Genomic DNA, 20,718 nt, shown 5'->3' on the forward strand with positions numbered 1-20,718 from the left:
TTGCTGTGACACGTCTTCCATTTTGTCCCACCTTGTATACGAGCTACAGCTCCAAGCCCTCGCCGCTGCCATCGAGAGCGAGAGCGACAGCGACAGCGACAGAGAGGGTTTCAGGGCATGCAACCGGAAGAAACTCTACCGTAGTTAGCAAAACCTACGCTTCGGCCAAAGCCCTCGAGGAGCTCACGAAGCTCACGAAGCTCTCGAAGCTTGATCTGTGCTTTTGATGACGCCGTCGCTTCGCTTCGGAGGGCTCAGTGCAAACCAAGATTTGCATTATTACAGTATTTCGAAAAAGTAAGCAGCCCTGCATAATGCATAGAATACCTCAACTCAGCAGCAAGCTCCGATTCTCCAGCGAGAATTTAGCAATGCAGCATGACTCGGGGTAGTATGTCCCAGAAACTACCTTAGAGCGGAGGTACGAAGGAGCAGCACTTCAAGATGGCGCAAAGAGCCTCTCTCATTCGCTGATTGATTAATGTGTACCAGTGAGTGACTGCCGGTGCAGATGACGGTAGAGCGCTCGTCGGTGGTGGAGCGGTCGCTAGTAGAGCGGCCGGTAATAAGGCGACCAACGGCAGTAGTATGGCATCAAGCCGTTGTTGGATATCATCTAGCATTGGAGTCTTTGAGGGAAGGAGGACTAGCGCTGCGGGAAAAACAGGGATATCGACTAGCGCTGCGGGAAAAAAACAGGGATGTCGACTAGCGCTGTGGGGAAAACCAGCGCTGTGGGGAAAAACAGGGATCGTCTAGTTCTACTAGAAGTAAGTGACAGTGAGCCTTGAAACTCCGGCTGTCCTACTGGTCTGGGTTCATGTCAACTCAACACGCATTGTCAATGTCTTCCGCTCGCTGGTACGTCCCTGCATCCTCACGCATCTGCTTTCTCTTGCCGTCTTCGGTAGCAGGCTTCGTCTGCTGCAATGCCTTGTCGTCTCCTGTACTGCCGCGGAAGGTCAGGTGCGAAGTACCTTGGCAATTTCTGAGTCCTCACGTCCTGTGGGGAGATACAGGGATTTTTCTTCGCAACGAGCTGATCCTCGAGAGCGGCAAACTGAGAGGCCAGCTTCTCGAGCGGAGCCTTCGATAAGGTGCAACCGGTTGGTGAGGCACGAGAGCGGCGAGATTGTGGCGCGGAGGCTGGAAATATCGATGCCAGCGCGGCAGGTGATTGAAGAGGCTCTCCGAGAGCGGGCTCTCCAGTCGTTGTTGTGGCACAAGCCATGGAAGCTTGACAGGCCGTGTTGTCGGCAACGGAAGCAGATGTTGAGCTGTATGCAGTGATCCTTCTGCTCTTGTGAGAGCGGCTCGAAGTACTGCAGCTTTGACCACGTGTCTTGAAGCGGCGGTGTTGCCGGTGGTGAGGGTGCAAGGGCCTGCGCTCGAGCCAGTCCAATCTTGTATCCACGGAGTTCCTGCTCAAGGCTTTTGATGCGTGTATTCGCTGATGCCAGCTCTTTGGCGAGTTGAGCCTTGGTTGGTGCGTTTCACGGCATGGTGCTAGGCAAGGGATTCCTCGGTCTGGTCGGGGCAAGATGCTCGGAATGAGGATCGAGCAAGGGGTGGAGTCGTCCTTGCGTTGGAATGCGTGCGTGGTTGTTGTTACACACGAACTCTGCGAGTCCGTGTAACGCAGCGACTCTGGTGAGGATTCTGGTAATGTGCGGGAGCCGTGGGCTTTATCTCTGGTGGACGATGAGGGCTGTTCAAGCTATCGAGCCATACCAAGGCGTGTGATGCGTTCGTGTAGTCGTGCGAGGACTCGAAGCGAGGAGGTTATGCTGCTGGATGGAGCGAGCGCTGGAAGTCTTGTTGCGCCTGGCTCAACCTCTGGTATTCGGTGATGTTCGTGCGAAAGCTTACTGAGCCATGCGGAAGGCGAGGGCGTGCGAGACGGTGTCACTCGACAGTAGTTGATCGCTCAGCGAGGGCGATATCGATGGATTCGCGTTTGGTCGTAAAGGCGTCGGTGATCGTAGATTAGGCTGCTTGATGGTCTGGTTACCAATGGAATGTGGTGCCTCACCACCACCAACCAACAGAGGTGTTGTTGCTCACCAACTGCACCAGTAGTAACCATGTCCATATGAGGCCGACGTAGAAACGAGGAAAGTGAGGGCAGTGAGGGCGTCCGGATAGACTCTGGTACGCAAAAGCGTCTGGGATGTTCTTGTAACGATCGAACTTGCCGGATTCGTAGTGAGTGCGGTCCCAAGCCCGCTGGCGGTTGTTATTTTGCGCTCTCGTCAAGCGTTCGGCCGGCGAAGGGTGGATTGAAGGATCGCTGCGCACGGTAGAGTGGAGAGGGAGTACGGAGCGGCACTCGTACTCGCAGTTCGAGACGGTCGAGGAGAAGTCGGTCGATCTGTGGCAATACCTTCAGACACAGACGCCAGCTCGAGTTATGAGCTCCTCCGACAGCTAGGCGGCCGAACATCACCTGATGCAGCTAAGAAGACAGAGCAATTGAAGTACGCATAGAACAGCCTCCAGGTTTCAGCATCTCGTTCCAAGGCGATCCAGATATGGCGGAGTGTACTGGGAATGATTTGAGCGACTGCTTTTCCTTCATAATCAAGGCGGTCTTTGAGGGTTTCCAGCAGTAGTGTGCCAGGCCTTCTTCGTCGTGGTCGTTGTTCTCACTCGTGTCACGGAGACAACGCCATTTTCGTCCATTGAATGCTCTTCGAACACCTCATAAGTGATCGAGATAGTTGGTGATCCTGTGGAGACATCCTCATCGTTCGATCGTGATAATAATGTAGTTGCCCCAGTCAAAGCTGACAATGCTCGAGGTTTCTGTAAGATAAAGAGTCCAGCTTGAGAGTCTGGTTCGGCTCCCCGAACAGGCGAAGGCTCATCGCTTGTAATCATGGTCCCAACCGACTCCCAAGTCGAGAAAAGTCGACTTCCCAAATCCCAACTCATGGGTAGCAGCCGCAAGGCATTTTGGTAGAAGCAGTAAGCGGTAACATAACCCAGATGTCCGAATAGACACAGAGGAGGTGTATTCGAACTGTCTCGTGTCGGCGTCTGTTGAGAATAATGCCATGCTTCTTTCCTTGGACGTGCGGCGTCGTTGAGAAGGTAATTTGGGCCTCCTCCCGTGTCGTAGATGCTATGTTGAGTCCAGCTAGCTGTTTCCGTGGCGCGGGTTCTCTGCATCTGGCCAACCCATGCCCATGCTGCGATGGCGAAGCACAGGGACCAATCGCTCTTGAAGAAGCCTCACAAGAGGTTTCGAAATGAAAGTGTCTCGAATCGAGCATTTGTTCTCCTCCTGAGGCTGGCTCCGATGGCGTAGTCAACTTCATTGTCCGAGCTTCCAATAGATATGACGCTGACAGCACAACGTCGTCTCCTCAACTCCGTGAGTTGGGTCTTGTCGCCATCATCTTCGTTTCCACTTCCAACCTGGTCGGATTCAGGGTTGCGGCCAAGCAAAAGGCTGTATCTCGTCATGTATCAGAGCGCGGGAGAGTATCTGTGTCTATGTCCGCCCGCTGAGCCAGACTCTCGTGATGTGGGTTTTCTGCTTGCTCTCAATCCGCTCGACATTGGAGAGTGAAAATTTGAGATGCATCAACGCATCCAATCACATTCCTATAATGCAGGCGTTTCTTCTGCCCTCTGCCTTCTTCCGCTTGGCATCGGGAGTTCTCGTAAGGGGAGTGCTCGTGAGGGAAGTGTGTCGGTCTCGGCCAGAGGGAGAAGTCTCATAGTGTTCTTATAAGCTTCACGGTACTGCTGAGCAGATACGAATCGCCTTGACACATGCTGGGCAAATCTGTGCTGGGACGTCGTCTGTGACGTCGCTCCAACATTCGCACAGTTGCGAGGAGAGTCTCAACGATACTTTTGAACTCATCAACGCCACGCTGTATCGGGGCGTTGTTGGTCCCGCTCTCCGAACTACTAACGCAGTCGTCGTACTTCATCCTGCAGCTGCGTGATTTTTGACTTGTCGTGCTTTCCAGTCCGCTTGAGTCGATCGTGTGCCCAGACCAGGACACAAACGTAGAAGGTCGAATCCTGTAGTGCTGGTAGTAAGAGATCGAGTTCCTTGATCTTGTCGTTGATGGCGCGCTGTCCCGCACACTGCAACCTTGTCCGTCTCTTGACCTGACACGAACTGGAAGCGCTTGTTGTAGAAGAGGTAGAGCTTCTCAGGACGCCGGCACAGGGTGGTGTAGTATTGCTCGACAAAGTACCAGCCAACCTCGTCCTTGGAGATTTCGGGTTGCGAAGGGGCGGAGGAGTTGGCAGGTGTCGTCGAGGTCGATTGCTAAGAGGTAGCGTTGTTGGAGGCGTAGGCGTAGGCGTAGGCGGTTTGTTCGTAGCTTTAATGTTCGTAGCTTCAATGCTCGTAGCTTTAATGCTCGTAGCCCGTGCCGGCGTGTTCAGTGTCCATAGTTGCGGATTGGAGAAGACTAAACCGGCGAGTTGGTGAAGTGAGGCAAAAGGGCGCAGATTCGACGATCTTTGCAAGGGTATGTATGTATGTATGTATGTATCATCGCCAAATTTGTAAAGGTCGCGCTTGATGGCCCACGTTCCTCCTACTATGTTCGAGTCAGACCGACGAAGCTCAGTAGTTGCATCTCCTCTCCCAACAACCATACCAACCCCAATAGGTGATGCGTGAGCCATTCCTGGTGTCCTAGCACCTCGGTCAGGTCAAGAAGCATCTTCATCACACCAATGTGAAACACGCCTCCCGCGCAATCATCATGCCGCCACGATGGACCAAGTTCGCGGAAATAGCCAAGACAACGGCGGAGCTCGACGCTCAGAGAAAGGAGAACCACGCGGCGCGGCATAGGACCATCTATCGAGCAGTCGCACACATCATGAAGGTATCACAAGAGCAATGCGCGGCTACACCGGCCGAACCTGGGCCTGCACCTATCTCGCAGCCACGACCCGAGGACCTCGATGTCAAAGTCCCGGAGGCGCCTCGCAACTCTGCACCCATTTGTCGCTCTCAGGACTCCCCTCTGCTCAGACTACCGCCAGAGCTGAGGATCCAGATCTACACCCTTGCCATGTACGATCCGTCCCGGATCCCTTTGTCTACTGCCGGCGACTCTTCGCTTCAGTCCACATTGGCTCGCTGTCGTATGTGCAGAAATTGCAAAGGTTGGAGGAGTCGAAGGCGAAGTAGGTCATGGGCGTGAGGGTTGAGGATGCTAGTCATGTAGACTCGGAGGATGTGGACCGTGGCCGTAGCGTTTGTGAAGCCGATTTGAAAATGTTATGACCGGAGGACTGCGTCTTCTTCGAGCGCGACATCCACAGCATTACTATACTTACGCGGAGCTGTTCGTGATTTGACAAGTCCTAGTACCCGAGACTTTGAGCGGAGTGCCCAGTCGCTGTGACTTCGAACGATGTATGTGCACGTTGTTTGCCTCCTCGTCCTTCACTGTGGCATCTGCTAGTGCACGCAGGATCGGATGCCTCGCAAGCATTGCACACTTCCAACACACAGAGGTTCCCGATCCTCTCCATTATCATTCCTGCATCTCTCTCCTTGTATGGGAGGGTCGTAGCACGTCCAATTCAGTGGCTTTTTCGGACCTGGAATACGAAAATCAGAAGTAACTGAGACAGAGTTGGAGTCGTGAGACAATGTCGCATAGGTGATGCTGTCATACTTGCGCGGGCTGCGCTGTCCAAGCATAAGGAGATGAGGCGCGGGACTGGAAGGGATTACCTGTAGGAGAGGTCGCCGAGCCAGACTTGATGAGAGCTATCGTGGTCGACACTTTCGGCATGGACGAAGGTTGAGGACGAGTGACTCTTGTTTCAAGGTGTTTATGGCAGGAGGAGCCGGTCTCCATTCGTCTCTTGTACTCGATGAGTGACGGGAGCAGGAGCAGGAGCAAGAGGAGCCGGCGTCCTTCATTCGTCTCTTGTACTCGACTATGCAGCAAGAGGAGCCGGTCTTCATCCGTCTCTTGTACTCGACCGTGTAGGAGGAGGAAGAGGAGGAGGAGGAGGAGAAAACAGAGGAGGAGGAGGAGGAGGAGGAGGAGGAGGAGGAGGAGGAGGAGGAAGAGGAGGAGGAAGGGAAGAAGCGTAAGCCGGTATACCTTCATCCGTTCCTTGCGCTCGGTGATGGGGATGGGAGCAGCAGGAGGAGGAGGAGCATGAGCCGGCATACTTCCATCCGTCTCTTGTACATACTTCCATCCGTCTCTTGTACTCGGTCGGTAACCGAAGTGGAAGCAACAAGAGGAGCACTGGGAGGAGGAGCAAGAGCAGTAGTGGGAGGAGGAGCAAGAGGAGCAGCAGCAGGAGCAGGATTGGGAGGAGCAGAACCGTCGGACTGACACCAATGTTTGTGTATGTGTGCCTGACTACTGACATAATGGCACAGCTCCCAGGTCGCATTTTGTACGAGATGTACTTCCTCTGGACAGGAAATCTTTGTCTTGCCGGTAGCACGACCTCGTGAACGTGACGGGGAGAAGTCCGTTCGGGAGCCCTTTGCCGGAACAATACGACGTTTGGAAAAAGACCGGCATCCATCGCGTCGCATGGCCCAGCGGATTTTGTTGCTTTTGCTCCACACACCAAGGTCCAAGCTTTTGGAAAACCTCCGAGTCTGCCACCAAGTCCATATCCCTTTTGCTCCACCACCAAGTCCCTTCAATCCAGGGCAGTCGTGTATTCGTGCGGTGTGGTCGTGCGCGGTGCTTGAGCGCTCCAAAAGAGTAAAGTGCAAGGTGATGGCGTGGATGCCGATTGAGTCAGCAGATCATGCTCCTGCGAACGAATGACTACCTCGATCATGTGATGAGAGGGTTTTGAGATCGAGGCGGTGTGTTGTGTTTGCATGATGAGATGAGAGAATGTGGACGTCCCGCTGTCGCTAGTTCTAGCAAATGAGTCCCGGATTCTGACAGCGGGAAAGTCAAGGGTCCATCCACTGTCAAAGACGTCCGACCATCGATTGCGCAGTCAATACATATGGTTGGTTTGCGGTCATGGAATGAATTCATTGTGGTATAGCTCTCGCTGCGTGCTCCCGGCAGAATCAAGTCCAATGGACAATGAGAGTGTAGTCGTTGCGCAATAATCGTGTGCATTCCCCCTCCAACCAGCCGGCGTGATACACCTAATGATTGGCACGTTGTTTGCCTTGCCCGGGAATACATTTGTCAATGACAACTCTGAAGGTTGATGGGTCGGTCATTCAGCCAGCCAGTCGGAGTGGAACGATGAACCAAGACACATGTCTCATTTCGTTGAATCGCGATATATTTGCCTTCTTTGTGACAATGCAACGCTTTCCCTCCTCGATGCAAACCATTCGCATGAGACAAACCCCGTGAAGCAGAACAAAACCCCTCTACGCCTCCCTCCGCTGCTCCCTTCTCTCCCATCCTCCTCATCCAGCACCATACCGACCGTAATCTTCCACCCACGTCTCTCTCAGATCCTCCCCATCTTTCCTCGCCACCATGTTATACCGAAAATCCTCCCACCGTTCCCCTGCGGCTTTCCCCAAAACCCGGTGCCAATCTACCGGGTCCTCCATTCCTAAGCCCGCGAACAAGAGCGCCGTCTCAATCGCCGTTGTAGCTTCGCGCGAGGTGGAGGCGGACCGGCCGGAGCCGTTCCAGTGCCAGCTTGCGGCGCCGAGGGTGGGATGTAACCACACGAGAGCGCGCAGGCGGAGGTGATTCGTGGACGGGTGGAGGCAGGACCGTGGGGATGAAGAGTAGGATTTCGGACTGTAGGTGCGCATCCATTCAGAGGAGGAGGTGCGCATCGTTCGTGGGTTAAGGTGGTGTTCTTTGAGGAGGGTGTCGAGGTCGGCGGTGGTAGGCAGGCTTGTCGCTACGGCTGTGAGTTGTTGTAGTCCTTCATCTTTCGCGGAGGACAGCTGCTGCTTCAATTCTTCCATGCGGGTGGCGAGATTGAGAATCTCCGCCTGCCGCTCCCGCATCGCAGGCGGCAAGGTACTGGACACGAGCGCCAAGAACGTCAAGACGCCGTACTCTTCCCTCGCGAGCGCAATTTGAGTCTTCTCGGCGTCGGAGAGGAGGGCGATGAGCGATTCGTCGGTGGTCGGCAAGAGCGAACGGCGGCGTAGTCTGGCGGCGGCTTTGACGGCGATGTTGTCTATCTCCTGGTTGATGGCAATGAGCTGGGCGTTGGAGTGGACGGCGAGATTGGCAACGGTCTCGAGGTAGAGATCGACGGACTTGAGCTCGCGGGAGAGGTGGGAGTGGATGTCGTCCAGCAAGTGCTCGAGCTGTGTCCTCGTGGCATCATTTGCGGCTTGACGAACCAACTTCTTGCAGGAGAGCGCCGCCGCGACTTTGACGTATTGCTGTTGTATCCACGTGGAGTCCATCTCTTCTTCTACCCAGGGAGAGTCCGTCTCTTCTCGCATCCGCGTCTCCTCTCGCTGTAGCTTCCACCCGCACGACTCCAACCGCCCCACCCAGCTCTTGATCTCCTCGAATTCAGTAGCCCACGACGCCCTCTTCTCCTCGCGATGCGCCACTCGATGTTCCAACCCCCGGCCGAAGGATTGTAACACGACGAGCTGATGCTGCGGGCTCCCTGGCTCCGCCTCATCGCCGCTGTCCACTGATTTCAACCAATTCGACGTTCCCAGAGGTGGTTGAGCGAGCCACTCCATCCATCTGGAGGGCAGATGAAAGGCAATTTTGTGCATGGCGAGGCTGTCGCTAGGTCGGACGAGGGCACGCTCAAGATCGAAGGGTATCGTGGTTGTCTGCCGCGGTGGAGGGCACAGACTCACCCGCCCGGCGACGAGCGCCAGACCGATGATGGCGATGGCGAGTGCGACTCCCGCTGTGACGCCGAGCAGTGTCCCAATCGGCGACTTCCACCATCTTCTCTTCCGGTCGCGATCGGGTCGCTCGTGCTGCGTGTGGGCGGAGAGCTCGAGCTCGTTGTCTCGCTTCAGGAATGTCAACTCGTGGAGGGCGCATGAGGATGCGATGGAGGAACTGCGGGTATCAGCCGACGACGCGTCGCTGCTGTTGTCGGAGACGGTCTCCCAGGCCGACGACGAAGACGAAGCCGGAGACGAGGGCGACAGGTTGGGTGGTGACATGTGCGCGAGCACGAGGATCTGAGGTGTGAAAGAAGCAATGGAGAGGGTAGAGTACTTGGCCCAATAATGCGTGACACCGACAGCAGATGGCAGGTATACCCGACTGTACCTATGCAGTCCGGGCAATGGGCAATGGGCAATGGGTCATCGGTGTGGAATGAAGACGGCAATGTGTGATGGGAAACGGAGGTGTGGAATGATGGAGGATGCATGATGATGATCAAATGATGATGAGGGACCGAAATCATACCGTCAGTTCCCTTGAGCTTGCGGCCCGCTCGGGACTCGGGACTCGGGAGTCGGGTACATCATCTATCCTCGATACATCCGCATCAGCATCAGCATCAGCCTCCTCTCAAGTACAGGCCAAGGTACAGGCCAAGGTACAGCTACACCTCTCTCCGCTTACACCTTACTCCTCTCTCCGTCCACACCTCACTCCTCTCTCCGCTCACACCTCACTCCTCTCTCCGCTCACACCTCACTCCTCTCTCCGCTCACACCTCACTCCTCTCTCCGGCCACACCTCACTCCTCTCTCCGTCCACACCTCACTCCCGTTGTCCATTCATACACTACCGCCTAGCTGCCAGGCTACCTTATTAGGTGCCCCAATCCTCCTCGTTCCTCCGGACCTTGCCCTTGGAATTCTGCCAATACGGCGAATTCGCTACCGGACACCTCGAAATCGCCCCTGCCGGATCTGTACAAACGCCCATACCCTGCCGAGCCTTCGTACTCGTACTCGTTTCCGTCTCCGTCCTCGTCTCCACCACCGCCTTCCCTCCCTCACCGTCCGATGTCACGGTGAGTGTGACCGTTTCCGTGAAGACCGCCTCCTGGACTGGTGGAGGGCCGCGATGCTGGTCGTGTTCGGCGGCGGAGGAGGCGGCGAGACGCTGGATGATGAATGCGATGAGGGCGATGACGAGGCTGATGAATCCCAAGCTGACGACGGTGATGAGGACTGTAGGGTATGGGTCGTCGGGTCAGTAGGTAGTTTCGTTCGGCGAAGAGGCGGGAGGGAGGAAAAAAGAGAGTGTGACTGACCTTCACGGCACCTCAATGGACCCCAGGCCTTGTTCTTCTTCTTCTTCGGGGCGGCCTTTGGCATCGTCGTCGTCGTCGTGGAGTGTGGGGTGGTATCGTTGTTACCAATTGGAGAACGGCTGCGGGTGCTGTGGGCGATGGGCATTGGTGAAGATTGTGTTTGTTGCATTGATGGCCGTCTTTGGAGATGCAGACGCTGCGAGATCTTGGGTCGGAGGGGAAGAACTTTCTGCCACGTCGCGGAGTTGGCTCCGCCTCGGGTGGGTGTGACCATCCCATGTCAACGTCAACGACATCTGGATTTCGACGAGACATACGCATCGGGCGGAATGACCAGACTTCCCAACCCTGAGTGAGACTACATCCTGTTTATTCACGCCATGCTGGCCATCACGCTTCGAGCCCACCCTCGATCCCTTGTAGTGGTACGTTCTATAGTGCACGTATACAACGTAGCTTCTGTATTGCATCGCTGAAAGGAACAGTTTCAATCAATCTCCCGTTGTCGGTCATCATTTTCTATTCTATTCTAGATTGAGGATTGTAGACATGTCGGTGTGTTGATGTGCCTTCTCCCCAGATCTGCACGCGGAGGACGCGATGGTGGATAGTTCGGATCATAATCAAGTCAGTACAAGGAGAGGGAGAGAAAGAGAGAGAGAGAGAGAGAGTGTGTGTGTGTGTATGCGCCGCGAGGCCCGGTTCGATTGCCAATTATCCCTCAGAAGCTGACGACCATCGTCAGAAGAAAAGACCCTTGTTCTGCCTTTTCCTGTCCATGCTGTTCCTTCTCAGCGTATACTGTCCGTTCGCCGGGGCGACGCTGCAATCTGTACCCGTCGCATCCTCATTATACTGCCCGCAGCGCAAGTCGCTGACGATGGGCCTCCCAATTTTTCTTCGGTCCCACTTCAACAACTGTTCTCCTCTGGCCCTACCGTGGACCATTCGTTCGACTCCCACTGCAACCATTCAGCCTCATCCCACGACGAGAGCTCAGAGCTGACACTACCCGTTGACTGCGATGACTGGTCCCACTGCCCCGCAGAGCTGACACTGCTCGTAGGCTGCGAGGACTGTTCCGGTGCGACGTTGATGCGAGCCAGCTTCTCCGCCAATGGAGACGGTGGTGTCATCTGCTGCGGGTGCTGCGGCGGGTGAACGGACTGCATCGTAGTCGTAGCGTTCATGGGCTCCGCAGGTGTGGACAGCAACGTCTGAGTGCAGAGGGAGAGGACTTCGTCGTCGTAGGAGAAGAGATCATCACCAACAGGTGTCATCTGCTGCGGGTGCTGCGGGGCAACGGACTGCATCGTAGTCGTAGCGTTCGTGGGCTCCGGAGGTGTGGACAGCAACGTCTGAGTGCAGAGGGAGAGGACTTCGTCGTCGTAGGAGAAGAGATCATCACCAACAGGTGTCATCTGCTGCGTGTGCTGCGGGGCAACGGACTGCATCGTAGTCGTAGCGTTCGTGGGCTCCGGAGGTGTGGACAGCAACGTCTGAGTGCAGAGGGAGAGGACTTCGCCGTCGTAGGAGAAGAGATCATCATCAACGGGGAGACCACCACCGTAAAGTCCGCCGTATCCTCCCGTAGCATCATTCATCTGAAATCCGGCCGTGGCGTCGAAATGTTTGGCGAGCCCCAAAGTTTGGCATGGGAGGTGAGATTCAGCCCTGGACGAACGGGCTCGCTTCGGTGGTGACGGCGTAGCTGGATAGCTTTCATCCACGCGAGCACGCTTCGATCCCATAAGAGTCTGAGGGGCGACGGCGTGTGGCAATTCTTCAAAGGGCGGACACGCCAGAGCTTTGCCGCGGATGGCCGCGAAGCGCTCCTCAAACGGCGCTTCGAAGTCCCATGGGTTGTGCTTGGAGCAGAAGGTGCTGGCGGCAATCAGTCTGGCGACGCGCCAAATGCATACGTATTTGGACGCTGGATCAATCTGAGACTTGTGGAAGTGTAAGTCTTCGAGTAGGTGCTGGATGCGCACGGTTCGGGGAAGACCGATCGGGCTTTGGCATATAACGTCTTCGCCTTGGGAACCTTTTAGGACTTTCTTCCTGACAGTCAAAGCGACTGGGCAGCTGAGGGCTTTGGTCTTGTGTAAGGAACCCAGAATGCCCAGCTGGCTAGCATAGTAGCAGTGGACAGCGTCGGGAGGGTCGCGTGTCATCGCCGTTTGGAGGTTCTGCAGCGGGTGGGAAATGGATGGCGTCGAAGAGCGATGGTCGTGAAACGATGTGCCGAAAGCGTGAGCCTCTCGAAGCCTGAGAGAGAGAGAGTGTGTGTGTGTGTGTGTGTGTGTGTGTGTGTCAATTGAGATCGAGCGAAATGCCACAGACGTCTCGTTCAAAAGATTGAGGGTACAAGCCGAGAGCGGCGTCGTCTGTGATGCTGTGCTTTTTTGGTGGAAGAGAAGGAGGGAGGAGAAGAGAAGGAGTCGGAGACGCAGGAGCAATACTGCTCGCAAGATCACTCCCGACGTTGACATCTCTGGCGACATCAGTGCGGGAAGCTGTAGATGTCCTGTTCCCAGGACATCTCAGGACGGGATTGGGCGGGCAGGAATGTTTCTGAACGACTTCATGGCAGCAGATGCTCGTTGCCGCCTTGGCGAACGCCAGCTTGCATGGGTTCGTGCGACCATTGCCAGAGACGGGATGGATGTGCTCGTGCCGGTAGCATTGCTGCTGGATGTACGTGCTCGTGCTGGACGGAAATGCTCGTACGGAAATGCTCGTCGCGTCGCGTGCCACGGTTGCTGCCGACTGATGTCTTGTCGCGAGATGAGACTGATGAACGAGATTGGACATGATGAATCCCGTCTCCGGAAAAATGGAAGAGCTGGATGCTGAGGACGGGCCCGGGGATGGAAGAAGAAAAGATCCTGATGACCAAGCAGGAGATCGAAGTATAGGTGCCTCAGGCATGAACTCAAGGTGCCTCAGGCATGAACTTGTCCCACGTCTTCGAACACCACCTCATTCCATCGTCTCTCCCTCGTCCTCATGGTTCGTTCACTCCAAACTGGTCCAGAGTCCTCCCATCGAGCAATTCCCTCTGCTGTTTAACCCCTGTAGTCAAGAATAATGATAAGGATGGGAAGGGAGGAGAAGTACTCGTGTCGCAGAAATAGGTTGCAACAGCAGCATTGCCTCCTCCTTCGATGCATATTGTCACCCTAGGAATGCTCTCAACTTCACTTGCAGCCAGAATACTACCGAGTACGCAACGATCTTTGTACTTGTTAAAGGATCAGTTGTACGGCCACGATCTTTGTACTTGTTAAAAGATCAGTTGTACGGCACTTCTTCCATACTCAAAAGATGCGACTTCTGAAATGCCTGGACGCGGGCTTTCGGATCTCGTCCTTGTTACTTCGAGACGGTCAGACGGTAGCGAAGCGTAAGTTGTGGTCGCATGCTCATCCTCGTGTTCGCTACTGACGGCATCACAGACCTACTCCGCCACCATCCACACCCGCCCGCACAGTCGACTCCAGGTCCATCTCGAACACCACCTTGGCCACCTCCTCTAACAAAGTGTTCATTTACCGCTCAACTACTGATGAGTTCGAGCCTTCCTCGCCGCACCAACCACGCATACGGCAACAACATCAACCACCTCGATTCGCAGGGCGAGTCAACCCGGGCTTCTGACGGACCGAGGAGCAAAGAGACACCATTATCATCGCCACTCTGAGGCAAATCTCACCCAGATCCCAAGTGCCGCTTAAATCTAGCGCTGGAGGAGGATCATACTCCTCTACTGCTGCTATTGTGCTGCGCATACGGCTCTTTTCACCCCAGAGGAGAGTTTTGCTCCTCAACCACTGCCACCGTGCTGCTGCACAAGGATCTCACTCTACTGCTGCCATCGTCCTCCTTATACGGCTTTACCCTTTCAATCCTTCCAGTCAACAACAGGACGTACTTGCGCTCGCGCGAGAAGACACTACCGAAGGATCTGCTATGTCGGCACACTGGCCTCTTCTCCCTCATGCTCCACCCTCCACACCGACCATAGCCGAGCGGACTGTGTGTGCCGCCGACGTCCGATCGGGCGGCCCCACATAATCAGCTCGAAGATGTGCGGACATCTAGCGAAGTCTTCCATCGCGAGCAACCCTCAATGGGCCGGACGGCGATGAGCAGGGAGGGAGGGTTCGGATAAGCGACATGGGTGGGCTTAGCAAGGGGATGGGGAATGTCTCGGTTCCATCGCTTCGGCGTACGAGTTGCGGTGGTCTGGCCCGCCATCGTGATGGAGTGCGTCGAAGTGATGGAAGGCGGAGAAGCAATGGAAAGCGTTGATGGCGAAAGAGTCGCAATCGTCGTGGATGGAGAATCGAGTAGAGCTGTAGATGGAGAAGTCCTGACGAGGGCCGAGACCGTCCGGCGATAAGCAGGGTAGGGCTGGTATGAGACTGTTGATGGGTGGAGTTGGAAATTGGGAAATGCATGAAACTCCATTCCGCCACTTCGGCGTACTCATTACGGTGGTCTGGCCAGCCATCGTGATGAGTGCGTTGAAGGAGAGGAGGAGGAGGATGTTGAGGAGTGGATGGAGAATCGAGTAGAACTAGAGTCTGTCTACCCATCAAAGCAAGGGTTCCGTAGACGGAGGAGTCCTGACGAGGGCCGAGACGAGCAAACGTTCAATACAATGGGATTCCCTCGCATTCCATGCGATGTCGACAAAAGCCATACGAAAGTTGATTGTAGGCGAAATGGCGGGCCCTTGTGAGACTATGAGATTAATGCTTCTGCCAACACTACTACCAGCAGGCTCGACGGCCACTTGGTCCAAGCCGGTGTCCTTGAAGATACGATGGACATTGTTATGCTAAAAGACATGACATTGTACGCTTTCCGCAGCGGCGATTGAGTTGCTCAAATGAAGAAAAAAAAATGAAACGTTTTGCAGCTGAGAGGTCTGGTCTTGAGCAGTTTACGTAGTTCTCTCATTTGCTACAGTCACAAGATATACACCGAGTCTGTACCATCACATTTTGCAGGCAGCTTGGCCATCGGTGATGGTGATCTGGCAGTCGGAAAGAACTCCCCTTCGGATACTTCGAATCCTTCGAAGAAGCCTGCACTCGTAATAGTGTTGAAAACCTTGCTTCCTCTCGCCGCCGAAAAGCTCCTCCCTTATCACAGAGTGCAGGAAACCTCACAGACTCCCTTCGAAAGAAATCAACATCCCCAAAATGCTGCAGCTTTTGGACTCCATCGCCCTCCGATACCATGAGTAACACTATACTCACAACCATGCCAGAATATCAAAGGAACGGCTTGTTTCTTCGGGACGGATCGCTCAAGATGTGTCTATGTCGTCCTCCGCGTTCTCGCGTACGCGTGCCTCGTCAAGCTCCTAGAAGATCTACAGGTCTTCCTCGTCGCCGTCGTCTGGCGTCGATCGCCCAACTGCGCCGTCGTAATCGAGTGGATGCATCGGGAAAGTCCGGACTTTTCGGGTCTCTCGTCTGTCATTTGTAGATCTCCCATCTGATGTATGCTCATCTATGTGGGTCTTTCTTCATCTGTTGCTTTACAGATCCCTGGCCTGCCTCCTACGGAACTTTCTGTCTGTTCTCTTGCAGATCTGGCATCGCGCTTCTCTCCAATTCCGAGCAATACTGCTTCTTCTTCGCCTTCCACAGGTCCGCCTTTTCAGGGTCTCACATCGCCTGTCAGTGAGTTTCTTCTCACTCATCTCCGCCATGTCTTCTATCAAGCCATCTTCTGTGGTCGATCTCTACCCGACCTTGTCCTTCTGTGGGGATCTCGCTATGAATGCTGGGCAATGTCGTCGATGGGACATGCAGCAAGTGTCCTCGTCAGAAAGACTTCTGGACCTGCACAAGGAGGATGATTTCCAGTTTACATACAAAGAAAACATCATCGTCGTCGAATGATTACTTACACTTCAACAACGTTTCGGTCTCTTCGCCAACGTACTGAGCTTTGACTTCGTTTCTTTGTTGACACGACAATGATGAGGCTAAATTCAGCATGGCAGCGGCCGCAGCAATCTTCCGCCATCGTCGCCTACAAGTGTCGTAGCACCAATACTGTGATATGATCTTCTCCTTCATCGCAACTTTGCAGCATGTCATCTTGGTCATTGTCGAGGAGAAAAGCGACCCCGCCGACCTCGAGAGGCGGACTCTGACATGGCCGCCGAGCTGGTCGCATCGTGCCCTCCAGCCGTCTTTGTCTGTGCGGCTTAGAGGAGATAAGCAGGCGAATGAGGTCCAGAACAGACTTGCTGGTGGGCGAGAAGAAGATCGAATGACAATGGGAAAACGGGCGGAGCCAGGGATCTTGACTTGGTGACCCAAACGGAGACTGAGCGAAGTATGGGTCTTGGAACGACGTCGCTTGAGCGAAGTATGGTTCTTGAGACGATGTCGCTTCGAAAGGTTCGATATTGGCATTCGAGTCTGAGCTCATTTGGAGCAAGCGCACAGTATTAGGCGGGCGGAAATCGAAAGGCGGCGGCATAGTGTCGTTGAGCGCGAGGAGAATTCTGCGGAGACAGGATGATTTTGTTGCTCGAAATGCACGACGAGGACATTGAAGCCGGACCATGTTCCTAAGGTACACAGTCCGGTATACAACCTGTGTGAGTCTGCGGCGATAAGGGACATCATCTCTGCTTTTGACCGCAACGGCCAAGCGAACGAGAGCGATCACAGTATCTGAAAGGAAGCGATACTGGAGTACTGATTGGACAGGTGGAACCGCTGCCTGAGATTCAAGCGTTAGTATCGGGGAGGGCGAACCACCGGAGATCGAATCGTCAACATCAACATTAGCAGATCCATCGACAACATCACCCGTCGATATCAAGGCCGGTGAGTGCGAAGATTATAGTTGACTATTGGATCTCATCGTAAGGCTCCTCGCCGTGCTCCTCGGCTCGTTCGTGCATATCTGCCTCGCGAAGATTCTTCCTCCTCGCCGAAGATCTCGAAGTCTTCGCCGGGCCAGGAGATCGACCAAAGGATGGAGCTCCGTCATGTTTGCGACCTTCAAGACAAGTCTGAGAGTACAGCTGTAAGTGGGAAAGTCGCTCTGAATATGAAACGCTATCGTCGTGGTTATCGTCGTGGCCATCTGCTATTTTTCGCAACCCTAACCCTAACCCTGAGGATTGATCAATTCATACATCAGTCATCTCCCGCTCTCCCCGACGGCGACGGTGTCATACAATACTCACAATAGACGTGAGAAGAGGCCCTTCAACACCTTCGACGACCTGTGACGTGAAATACCAGCGTGCAAAAAAGTGGAAATGTTGAAATCGCCTGGTTTACCTTGCCCAAATTCGAATGATCGCCAAAAAAATCGCAAAGGACGGGCGCAAAGGATTCGTCTCGACACCGCTCTGATGAACATCTCCCGCTCCATCTCATTGAATTGTGTGGCCGTGACCATTGTGATGTCCACAGAGTATTTTCTCCATGGCAGCTTCTCATTGCTGATGGACGGCTTGGGCACATTCGTTGTCGTTGTCGTCGTCGTTGTAGGCTCCAGGACAGGGAGGACTTGTCGCCCAAGACTCTTCTTGCTAGCTTGATCGGCGATGCTGGTGCCACATCCATATCAACGAAGGGCTTCGCTTTGGAGACCTTCTTAAGAACGCCTGGGATGTCTTCTCCTTCCAACCTATTTTCAGGCTTCATGGGAGACTGTGCGAGTATCGATGATCGTCTCATATCCACCTTCGAGGTACTGTCCTTTCTCTTCCTCCTCGTCTCCAGGTTGACAGTTGGAAGCAGATCTTCATCCACAATCGGCGGAGGCGAAACTTCCTTGGGCTCGGATTCCTGGCCGTTGAACTCGAAGTGAGCGACAGCAGGAGGACCAATATCAGGACTGCCGTGATGCTTGTACTGCTGGACGATATCTCTGTCGCTGCGAGTCAATTAGTCACCTCATACCCACGACCTCAAATCACCGCTGCCAGGTCGACTCGAACTCACTCACCAGGCGCCTGATTCTCTTCATTCCCACTTCCCAGTTTGCCGTAAGTCTTCATCTTCTCTCCCCCCTGCTGTTCGTCGAAGAACAAGGAGGAATTCAACAGATGATTCATTGCTCGATAGTAGCCGTGTTTGCGTATCTCTGCTTGCGGAATGCGTAACTGCTGAATGTATTGTAACGCTGTTGTGGTATCTTCTTGAAAACTTGCGAAAATGCTTCGAAATATACGCGCGTTGCTGATTGTTGAATCTCCGGGCACCTTATGCAAAAAAGAGTAGAAGGACTGAGGTCCACGAACATGCATCCTGATCCCGCATAGTCGCTGCCTGCCTGACAACAGTCAGTCCACAACGAACGACCGACACATTCGAAGGAAGAACGAGCAAGTCGAGGTTGCCACCGGCATTGTTGACCGCCATCGCCGAGTGAGGAGCTTCGGGCCCAGCAAGAAGTACCTAGGTAAGAAGAAAGAAGTAAGCACTCGACACCTCAACTCCACTCAACTCCCCACCTCAGCACGACCTTGAAAAGTAGGTACGTCAAGGGTAGCATGAGTGAGCACATGGCAAAAGTCTGTATTTCCCTTCCCGCCTTCTTCTCAACCCCCCCCCCCCCCCCCCCCCCCCCCTAAAGAGGTAAGCTTCGAAAAAGTCTATACAGATTCATCTATCCCATCATTGTCCAGCAATCAAAAACCGTCGTCGACATCATGCAGTATGGTCGTCCTCACCACTGTCATTCTCACCACTGTCGGCAAGCTTCATGCGCGAACTCGTGATCGTCCATGCCCAGCAAGGTCCATCATATCCATCGAATCCTTTCGCAGCCGATCCCACGCAGCATCACATTCACACAAAAGTGAAAAAGATCACATGACGCTTTCCTCCGTTTCCCGTCTTTTCTCACATGGCGTGCTCGAATGCCTCTGGCGAGAGCGGTGCCCTGCTCTGTCGAAGCCAACGTCACTCCAACCCCTCGATACAAGTCTTTCTCGTTGCCCGTGGCTCGTCCAGCTCGTCCAGCTCTTCCAACACATCCAGCTCATCCAGCTCGTCCAGCTCATCCAGGCCTTTCTCATCTTCGCCGCGACTCGTGCTCCTTGAGGTCTTGACTTTGCCATTGTCCAGATTCCTCACCATGCGCCTCTCCATGGCTTTGCTCCGCTTTGCCTCAGAAGTTGGCCAGGCTCTGTTGTGTTCTGACCAGACCATCGCCATCAAGGTTCTTGACCATGCGCCTCTCCATGGCTCTCTGCTGCCATGTGCCGGATAATGGCCAGGCTCCGGGATGTGCTTGAGTGCATACGCGAGGTACGATGGTTTCTTGTTTTCTGTTATGCGCTGTACATTGCGTGCACGGTTTGTTAATTTGTCTGTCGCAGGATCCTATGCCGTTGTTGGCGCAGTCGATGCGGAGGAGCGAAGTGTTGCGCCAATGGAGTTCGGGTTTGGCGGTGGTGTAGCAGTCTCGCGCTGATGATTGAGGATCGGCGGCCGAAGAGTAAGTATTCAATGCGCAGAGTGCGATAGCTCTGTCGGTTGTTGTGGTTGGAGATGTTGTTGTCGGCGACTTGAACGTTTGTGAATTGGCGGTCTCAGTCGGTCTCGTATAATCTCGTATAATCTCGTCCAATGCGGATTTGCCGGATTGATCTCAACTCGGAACGCAGCGATATTTTCCATTTATTACACCCGGTAAATGCAGTTGATTGCCTAAGCTTCATCTACCGGGTATCAGCGTGCATTTTCCGGTCGTTGTTGTTGGTTGAGAGAGTGTTCCCAGAACCCCTCGGGCGTTGCTTTTGCAGTGGGCTTTGGCTGGATCTCAACTCGTCAAACGCGGATTTGCCGGATCGATCCCAACTCGCAACGCAGCGTGATTTCTCAATTGTCACACTCGGTCAATGGATTCCATCACCAAATCCTCATTTACCGGGTACAATTGCTGCACTTTCCGGGTGTTGTTCGTGGGTGATTGAGCATTTCGTTGCTTTTCACGCCATGGAAACCCGCTGTAGACGCCAGAGATTTCCTGGATTTGCCGGATTGCTCTCACACCACAACGCAACAATATATTGCAATTCTTGCACCCGGAAAATGGATTCAATCCCCCCCAATCCTCAGTTACCGGTTACATGTCTACATTTTCCGGGTGTTGTTCGTGGGTGGTTGAGCATGTCCGGAGCCTCACTGGCGTTGCTTGTCACGCGCGAAAGCCAGCTGTGGACGAGTGAGGATTTCTGGATTTGCCGGATGGCTCTCCTACCACAACACAACAATATATCACCAATGGTCTTCTGCACAAGACCTTCATTCACCGACTGCAAGCTTTCATTTCCCGGGTGTTTCGGTGTTTTCCGGACGACGACCAGATTGGGCTGAATCCCGCAATATCGTCGAATTCCATGCACAATCAACACCACATCCGGTCCTTTACAGCTGAAGCTTGGTGAGGGCTGGACACGACTGTGCGGACCACAACAACCACACCACATATTTTTGATATGTCAAACCCGGTAAATGACCTTTGCACTCATATCCACGACTTTGCCTCCGAAGCGTCCATTTT

At 54.2% G+C, this 20,718-nt stretch overlaps 2 protein-coding genes across 2 annotated transcripts; both read right to left on the minus strand.

The window, feature by feature from the left end:
• Positions 1-7,402: 7,402 nt before the first annotated feature.
• On the minus strand, positions 7,403-12,982 carry MYCGRDRAFT_111815 (uncharacterized protein; the record flags this gene model as incomplete). Its single annotated transcript, XM_003846835.1, has 6 exons — positions 7,403-9,124; positions 9,741-10,072; positions 10,156-10,283; positions 10,473-10,513; positions 11,094-12,423; positions 12,524-12,982. 6 exons carry the CDS (start codon positions 12,967-12,969, stop codon positions 7,403-7,405), a joined length of 3,999 nt encoding a protein of 1,332 aa, XP_003846883.1.
• Positions 12,983-17,041: 4,059 nt separating this feature from the next.
• Positions 17,042-19,301, minus strand: MYCGRDRAFT_98115 (uncharacterized protein; the record flags this gene model as incomplete). The annotated part of the gene is made up of 6 exons (XM_003846834.1): positions 17,042-17,193; positions 17,481-17,752; positions 17,833-18,081; positions 18,150-18,310; positions 18,449-18,480; positions 19,133-19,301. 6 exons carry the CDS (start codon positions 19,299-19,301, stop codon positions 17,042-17,044), a joined length of 1,035 nt encoding a protein of 344 aa, XP_003846882.1.
• Between the last annotated feature and the right edge of the window lie 1,417 nt (positions 19,302-20,718).

This window comes from Zymoseptoria tritici, chromosome 21 (genome assembly GCF_000219625.1).
Source record: "Zymoseptoria tritici IPO323 chromosome 21, whole genome shotgun sequence".
Taxonomy (NCBI): Eukaryota; Fungi; Ascomycota; class Dothideomycetes; order Mycosphaerellales; family Mycosphaerellaceae; genus Zymoseptoria; species Zymoseptoria tritici.